A 9,172-nucleotide genomic window follows, 5' to 3' on the forward strand; every position below is an offset into this window, starting at 1 on the left:
AGTTTGGATGATGATGAGTGGCTAAAATGGAGGTGACAAGATCTGCCATTCTCTGAAGATTATCCATGTATGAGGGGGTGGAATTCTTCCAATTTAGTAAGTTTGAAGTGGAGAATGGAGTACGGGCCCAATAGTAGACAGCGGGCTGGTTTTCCTTATTCACTCCACCTACAGCATATTGCTTCAAAGGGAACTGCCTTGCTCTGTATGGGGAGGTTCCCTGGCCAAATTGGGTGTTCTGATAGGTCTTTGAGGGGGAAGCATATCCCTCATCATACAGGGGTGGAGCTTTTGGATCTGTGGTCTCTACTTCAGGGGTACATCATGAAGCGGGTGGTGGCAAGTAATAACCTCCTCCCACCAACCATGGGTCTTTTGGGTTCAGAACATTGATAAGGTTTACCTCCTCATTCTTCTTTTCTTCCTGTGTCTTAGTACTGGGAAGAGGTTTTAAGGCCTCCTCCATTCTCTGTACCTTAAAGAGATTCTTAGTCCCTGGCAGAACCCTACTGTACAATGACATAAGTGCATTGGCATTACATCCCATCTAACCATTGATGGTACAGTAACTTAGGGAGCTATGCACAGGCTACCTTTCCCCACAGTCCAAAACATACGTAGGCCACACAGTATTACAGTAATAAATCATACCTCCTTGGATATTGGATAATAGCAATACATGTTCCAGTCTGCCAAAATCCTACCCACTGGGCTCCCTCCAGGAGCCAGCACAGAATTGCCATTATTGGACCAGGTGTATAGACCAAAAGCTATAACCAGAAAAATCCAAGAGACCTAAGAATATATAAACAAAACTGGTATCCAGGACTGCATTATTCCAAAGAGTACTCACAAGCAAATCTGCCAACCACTCTCACAAACTGTTTCACCACACAATTGCTTCCACAAAGCAGTCCTCACCAGAACTTTGTTTCACGGCTTTTTCCCAGACCCTATTTTCTTTTCACCAGCCAAGTGTGTTTAGGTGGCTGACACCTTGAGGTAACGTGCAGAAAAATTCCCTGAGACTAGGAAACCCCCAGTCCTGATGGGGAACTCAGGAGTTGGAAACGTTTAGTTTAAGGTAATAGCTAATAAGCCTAGGAGTTAATGGATGTAAAAAGCTATTGTTTCAAGAAATGCAGATATAGTCCACCCTGACTCCAAGAGACCACAAGCAATTGACCTTTATGCTCCAGAAGAGACCATAAGCAATCAAGGTGGTATCAGAGACAGTTTACCACCCAGAACACAGATAAAGAAAATTACCATCAGTGGATGAAAGCATGTTAGGAAAATTGCTGGACTGCAGCTTTTATCTGATTAACCTCTTTCCTGAATTCCAAATCCCTAACCTACACATTTTCCCTCTTATAAAAAAAAGCTGTTGAAAGAAAATGTAAAATATTCTATTAGGGTACAAACCTGTTGTCTTCTCAGATAGCTGCCCACCTGAATAAAGCACCCATAAAGATTCAATCCCTGTCTCTGCTTATTGGGTCTGGTAGGTGACAGGTAGCCCAAACGATGGCCTTTCCAGTTTCAGTCCTACTCTTGGGGTCCACCAGCTACAGGCAGTTAGGATCTGATCAAAGTCACCATGGCTCTTACTGAAGAGCAAGTCAGGTTCTTCTGCCTGCCCCCACCCTATAGGCAAAATTCCAGAGCCAAATGTTTGCTGATAGGGAAAGGAGTTTTTATTTAAAAACAACAAAATTTTAGAATAACAGCTTTCCACATGCATTAGTCATTTAAGCCTATCAATTAAGGCAAAACTCTTGAACAACTGCATTCTCCTAGCATCCCTCTTGTTAGTTTCTAATTATCTTATTTCTATACAGTTAGTTTACAAACTGAAATAACATAATATACAAAAGCTAAATTTTGGAAGAATGGAAGACTTCTGCCACAGAGCCTGTTCCCTCCAGAACATCCAAAGAAAAATAACCTGCCACCCTCTGCCAGGCCAGCCTGACCCTAGGCTGTGCCAGAGTTTCTTCTCTCATCCAAAATCCATCCAAATTATCATCCTTTGGGAAACTCAGGCAGCTGCAGCACAATCATTCAGGTATCCTTGAGGAAGAAAAGAGAGAGCCTGTGAGCCAGAGGCCCTGAGTCAGCCAGTGCCATCTTTTATTTCAAATCTAGCATCCCATAATTCCATGCACACTTCAGGCATTCAGCTTCTCAGCCAAATTCGTTTTAGACTGTTAACCATTGCCTTAGGCAACCTCCTCCTAGGGCCCCTTCTTTCTTCTCCCCAGTGATCTCATCAGATCTCTGTATCACAGAGATTTAATAAATATTTGTTTTCTTGCAGTTTTAATGTAGTGGCCTGCCCAGGAGGGGAGCTAGCCGGTGAATCAATAAGATAAATGTAATGGCTAATGGCCTACCCAGGGCGAGGGCTCGCAGCTGAGTCAACAGGATCAGGGAGAGCAAGTAACTAAGTAACTAGGAAGTAAGAACAAAGAAATGTGTATTAACTCCTATCAGCAGTTCCACTTTCTTGCTTTAGCGCCAGAAGTAACGGTCCGAGTGGCAGACCACCCCTCACCCTATATAAACAATTGTCGCCCACTGATTGGGGCCCAGAATTTGGAGACTGCCTCCTCTGGGTCTGCACTCGCATAAAATAAAGTTCCACTCCGTACACCTGATAGCGGCTGAGTTGTTTTCTGTAACATTAAAAGAGATTGCTTGTGAACATTTCTTTGAATTACTTTTGTAACAACAAAATATATTATTAAAGAATTAGTACACACTTCTATAAAATCTCCATTTAATTCTCAAAATGATCTGGAATTCATATTTAGTGTCATAAGACAAAGAAAACATCTTTTTAGTCAAATATTGGATTCCCCCTAGCACTACTAATTGAACAATTTATCCCTTCCCCACTGAGTTGTGCTATTGTCTCTTCTTGCATACGATAAATTAACAACCATTTGCACCTTAAAGCAAAGACAAGAAACAATTTAGTGCTCCAATGGAATGTGATAATGCAACTGAATGTGGGGAAGGGATGATTGCCAGGCGGTAGGTGGGCTAGATGAAATCCAGAGGGAAAGAGAAAGAAAGGTTAGAAAAAATTGTTTTCTGTCACACAAGTGTTCCTTAAAGTTTTCATCGTTGAGTGTGACAAGCAAAGTACTTGCTCTTAGGAAGTCTGGCTGATCACTTCATGTGTGAAGACCTCAGTCTCCTTATGCATTATGTGCAGATTGTGATAGTACCTACATCATAGGGTGCTGTGTACTTGAGAGCTAACCCAAGCAAGGAGCACATGGTTTGGGGTCAGTCAGCCAAGCATCTCATCCCAGGGTCCACCACTAATTAACTACCTGGTCCTAGGTAGTTTCCTAATTTTCCAGCCTGTTTCATCATCTGAAATATATGTAATTAATATTAATAGTAATTTAGAAAGTAAGAGTATAACTATCTTACGGGATTGCTATGAGAATTAAAGAGCTACTGAATTTAAAGGGTGCCTGGCACATAAATAAGCTTTCAATAAATCACAGTTGTGTTGCAGCGATTTTAATTTTTAACATCTATTATGGAAGGGTCAGGACGAGAAAGAAGATTCAGCAAAGGAGACTGAGAAGTGGGCACCAGAAAGTGCTGGGAGGAGGAAACTGAGACTGGTGTCATGGAAACCAAGGAAAAACAGTATTTAGAAGGAGGGAGATAATGCAAAAGGTCATTCAAAGGCTAGTTTCTCCTTACAAAATACTTATTTCATCTCTGAACAAGTAAAGAGAATGAAGGAAGAAAGGAAGGAAAAAACCCATAATCATAAATGAAGGCTATTAGACGCAAAATTCTCTAAAAGTCTTACATTGGCCCACTCCCTTGATCTGATCTGGATATTCAAATGCCCCATGTCTTACAAATAGAGAAACCAATACACAAAGTAAAACAAAATATCTTGTTTGCATCATTATGGTGAAAGAAAAATTTAGACAATGTCAAGTTTTAAACAACAGAGAAATTGGGGGAGGGCAGAAAGGGAATGAATCACAGAACCGTTGTCAAAGCATTGGTCTGTACTGAACACCCAAGGAACTCCAATGAAAAAAAAGGTGGTGGTTAAATGTAGCATGTATCTATTTTTCTTTTACTCTACCTGGGCCTGGAAAGAAACTATGATAGCATAAATTGTTTATCTCTGTAAATCATTTCACGTGGGAAGTGGAACGTTATTGCACTTGAGATAGAAAAAGGCACAGACATTTCCCTCACCACCCATCTTTACTTAGGTGCAGGTAAAAGTTGGGGAAGAAATCCCTTGGGAGGATGGCTGGGGAATGTTGGGGGCCCCTGTGGCTCTGAGTGGAGCTACCTCCTGCTGTAGGTGGGGGAAGGGTCCCTTTTGGCTCTGGAGACATAGAGGTAACTGCCAGGGCCCCAGGAGTGCCCCAGAAGGATGCAAGGAATGGACCTCTCAAGCTTTTGCTCCAGGTCAGTTCTCAGCTAAAGGGTCCCAGGCAGAAGGGCCCTCCTAGTCTCCTTCTGGCCATGGGGTTGAGGAGGTAAGGCTTAAAGCAAACAGGGAATGTGGGGTGGGGGAGGGGTGATGGCACAGCAGGGGAGGCTGAGCCTCTGTGTCCCTCCACCAAGAGACAGTGTTAGAGTGTGGCTTGGGGTGGGGGTTGTAAGATGAGCTTGTGGGATCATGGATGGCACTGGAACAAGAAGCCAGAAAAGGGCTGATGGGTTGATTCTATAGTGAGGAGCCCTTCAAGGCAGGTTCTGGGTGCAGCAGCCCAGGGAAGGCTGGGCTGGAGGAAGGCCTCAGCCTAGGGTATTCCTTTGTCCCTATTGAGCAGGCCATCAACTGCTAGCATGATTTGGGCCCCAGAACTTCCCTCCCCTCAGGACCACATGGCCAAAGGTTCTGCAGTTCCCCTCTGGGTCTGCAGTTCCTACCAGGCTTCCTGTCAATCTAGATGTGAGTTTCCAGCCTGGGGGAACTCTCCTCCCTTCTCCCCTCTCCTCCTCATACATCTATGCTTTCTTTCCTCCACACACCATCTCCCACTGCAGCACACCCTGTCCTCTCAGCCTAGCAGGGCCCTTACTTCCTTCCTGACAAACTCCCTCAGATTCTCAGATCTGCACTGAGCATTAATTTCTTCTTGAGCACTGCTTCTTCTCTTTAGTATAACGGTTCTGAACCAAGGGTGATTTTGTCTGTCTTCTCCCTGAGATATATGGCAATGTCTGGAGATATTTTTGGCTGTCACAGCTGGGTAGGTCACAGTTGGTACTACAGGCACCCAGCAAGTAGAGGCCAGGATACTGCTAAATACTGTATGATGCAGAGGACAGGCACTAAAATAAAGAATTATCTGACCTAAATAGCATCAAGGCTGAGAACCTCTGCTCTGTCATGTAGCTACAAGTCTATAGGGTTAGACCTGGAAATTGCTAGGTATGGAGCCTTTTGACACTAAATTTTCAGAAACAGTTCCTCTCTCTGCTTCCTTATTCTGGGGAGGGGGGTCGGGTGTTGCCATGAAATAGTTACAACATTGGCAAGAATCTACAGAAAAAAATAGAGGGAGACTCCCCACTACCCAAATTTTTACCAATTTTTAGAGAAAGTACAGAACTATAACTTTTGAATGCCTTTCTGCCTCAACAAGATAGTGCTACTTTTCAGAAGAAGAATAGCAACTGATAATTCTAGCAATTTACCAAATGTGAATTTTCATTTGGTGGAAGTTAAATGGAATATGTTTTGGAGCCCTTCTTCCAATTTTATTTTCTTCAATCTTAGACCTTTGAACATTAGAATATTTGCTGTGTCAGTGAAACACTATGGAGGTAACTCTGTCCAGAAAAACTAAACGCCTTTGTTTTAATTTTTTCTTAACAGTATGCTTATTTCTCAGAAACTGGCCCAAAGATGGGCTCGTTTCCTTAAACTGAGCTTTTTGGGGCCCTTTCTAACTAAACAGTGAAAATGCTCATCAACAGATATAATGGTCAGCCTAACCTCTCCCCCCCCCCCCGCCCCAAACTCTTGCCAGTTTCTTCCATCTGCACCAGGTTGTCTCCAGCATGGGGGAACAGAACCACTCTCCTGGGAATGAGCTTCAGCACTGGACACAATCAGAGACTCCTGGAAAGAAAATCTGGCACTCCCAGGCCTACGCCCTTGGGGCCATTTCCAATTTTATGTCTACTTTTCTGACCTTTCCTATTTACAAGGTTGTGTTCCGGCAACAGATCCATGCTGTGGCAGTGTCGGAGGCTCTGCGACAGCTTTGGCATGAAGGCCCCCAGTACTTCTACCGGGGAATCTACCCACCTCTCCTCTCCAAGACGCTGCAAGGGACTCTGCTGTTTGGGACTTATGATGGCCTGCTGTGCTCTCTCTCCCCTGATGGTCCACACTCCCTGGGACACCGCTGGGCTGCGGGGCTCATGTCTGGTGTTGTGGAGGCTGTGGCACTCAGCCCCTTTGAAAGAGTGCAAAATGTGCTCCAGGATGGTCGCAAGCAAGCTCGCTTCCCTACCACCTCCAGCATTCTCAAGGAATTCAACTCATATGGGCTTTGGGGGCGGCTGTCGCTAGGCTACTATCGTGGTTTCTGGCCCATTCTTCTCAGGAACAGCCTGGGGAGTGCTCTGTATTTCTCCTTCAAGGACCCTATCCAGGATGGCTTGGCAAAGCAAGGCCTACCCCACTGGGTTCCTGCCTTGGTGTCTGGGAGTGTCAATGGAACGATCACCTGCTTAGTCCTCTATCCTCTGATTGTGCTGGTTGCCAATATGCAGTCCCATATTGGCTGGCAGAGCATGCCCAGCCTGTGGGCCTCTGCCCGGGACATGTGGGACACTCGGGGCCGAAAGGTGTTCCTGATTTATCGTGGAGGCTCCCTCATCATCCTAAGGTCCAGTGTAACATGGGGCCTCACTACTGCTATCCATGACTTCCTTCAGAGGAAGTCTCGTTCCGTGAAAGAGCTGAAAGACTGACTACCTGCAAGAAATGTGGCCATGGCAAGTTTGTTATTTTAAGTCTTCTTGGGTCTTTTTAAATAGCTTACTTCTTTGTCTTGGTTACTTAATACAGTCATTCTTTAGCATATTTGAACTGTCAGTGCACTAGAGAGGTTCCCAGCCACCATCTTGTGGGGCACAAACAAAGCCTAGCTGGCTTCCTTGGTCACTCCTGTCTATCCACAGCTTCAACAGCCTCATACCCATGAGGCCTTTAAATATTTTGTAACCCAGATGAAATGTTATTTCTTAAGCAATTCTTTGATGATAAAGGGAAATGTTAAAAAAAAGTCTCCTCTTTGACAATAGAGGAAACTTTATTTAGGCACTGTGAGTTTTGGGACCCTTCCAGTTATCCTCTGCACCAAACTGAGTGGAGAACCAAAGACTCTAATTTCAACGAAATAAGCTTGACTCTTAGGATGGGAATTACAGAGGAATTCTCAGGTGGCTACATTTTCGTGACATTGTTCACTACACCTATCACCACTACTCTCACTTCTCACAGCTGTGGGTCCTAGCTTTAGAGTAGCATTTATAGCTGGAAATCTTAAATTAGACTTGCTTCAACTGATTAGGTGCCACAAGAACTGGTGGGCCGGAGGTGAGAGTGAGTACTGCTGTGGTCCCTCGATGGATAGAAAGAATAGACTTTGAGGGAAGAGATACAGTTGCATGTAAAATAGAAAAAATTACTATAGATTTCTTGGGATTATCTGCTGTGACATTTCTGATAGCAAAGCAATGACACTGCTTACAAACCACTTTAGTTTCCCTAAGAAATCTGGGGGTGAAATAACCATATCTCTTCACAGATCATTGCATATTTTATGGCTGCAGATATATAGTTACTGTGACATAGATGAAAGATCAGAAAGCTTAGCCTGTAGTTCAGAGCCATTCAAAATATGGTACACATTTAACTTTCAGCATTTTATCACACCACTCCCACTTACATAGGTTTCATATACCAGCCAAACTGTTGTTTTTTCCCCTAAAATGCCACATGTTCCTGTGGCCATGTTTTTGACCATACTTAATTCTCTTTGCCTCCAGTGCCTCTTCTCCATATGCCACTCTGCGAAAATCTTTCCAGAACCTTAAAGCCCAGCTTAGATGCTACCTTCACTGTGGATCCTCTCCTGATTTCCCACAACTAAATGTGACCATAGTCTCTTGAGATAACATTTCGTACATGGCACTGATTCCATTATGTCACTGATTTCATGTGGCCCTGTGTTCTTGGTGTTCTTCAACACCTCATACTAGACTGTAAAACTCCTTAAAAGCAGGGATTCTTGTACACATTTTTAAATCTCCTATTGTGCCTAGGTGCTCAATAATTTTAGTTGAATTATTGAATTAATTATCAAGCTGTGATATGGTCATTATCTTCAGGGTGCTGTCTTTTGTACATGAAGATACTGTTAATGACCCACTGTCAGTAAGACACATGCCTTTGGGGTGTAATATTCTTTTATTAGTGGATTTAGTTTTGTGCTCATGATAATGATGCTGCTGTTGATAATAATGATAATAAAATGACTTTCAATTGGAATATTTGATCAGTTTGTGTTATTGATGACCTGTTTGCTATTAGCAACACTTACAGAAACTGAAATTTCACCAACAGAAATTTATTGCTTAATTGTCCCATTCTTTTCAAATGGAATTTTGAGGATTTCCAAGATGACACACCTTGCAGTTTTCCCTTTATAGATATGATAATGACCTCCACTTGTACATCCTTACTGAACTGAATTTGTTATATGTAATGACCTGATTGATTGTAGATCCTCTGGAGTGAGAATTCCTGACTAAGTATCACAAGAGTTGAAGACAACACTATAGGTGATAAGAGAGCAGAGAGCATTTGCCAGCAAGGTCAACAGAAAATGGCTGGTTCAGAATAGCTGCAGATGAGTTCCCACCTCTGATACCATACAGACTTAGATGAGGTGGGGAAGTACTCTGCTTGTGGATTCAAGGACGGGGACACAGTCTTCACAAGGGAAGGAAAACTACAAGAGCATCTGATTATATTTCAAGGCTAGCTCAGAAAAAAGAAAATATTGTTTACAAAAATTTGTAACTTAGCTATGACTTTGGTTTTTAAGCTGAAGAGAAGAGGATAAACTACTGTATTCACCTACTTTTT

General features: G+C 43.2%; 1 protein-coding gene across 1 annotated transcript; it reads left to right on the plus strand.

Annotated features, from left to right (window-relative positions):
* The first annotated feature begins 4,810 nt into the window (after window positions 1–4,810).
* Window positions 4,811–8,676, plus strand: SLC25A53 (solute carrier family 25 member 53). The gene has a single exon (XM_037059411.1). The coding sequence runs from the start codon at window positions 6,070–6,072 to the stop codon at window positions 6,988–6,990; it is 921 nt and encodes a 306-aa protein (XP_036915306.1). The 5' UTR covers window positions 4,811–6,069; the 3' UTR covers window positions 6,991–8,676.
* Window positions 8,677–9,172: the final 496 nt, after the last annotated feature.

This window comes from Sturnira hondurensis, unplaced genomic scaffold (assembly GCF_014824575.4).
Source record: "Sturnira hondurensis isolate 20B ecotype Veracruz unplaced genomic scaffold, ASM1482457v3 Scaffold0010857, whole genome shotgun sequence".
In the NCBI taxonomy this organism is placed as follows: Eukaryota; Metazoa; Chordata; class Mammalia; order Chiroptera; family Phyllostomidae; genus Sturnira; species Sturnira hondurensis.

Bases quoted from the DNA above. Each gene is read 5' to 3' on its own strand.
- SLC25A53 (XM_037059411.1), top strand. From the start codon at position 6,070: ATGGGGGAACAGAACCACTCTCCTGGGAATGAGCTTCAGCACTGGACA.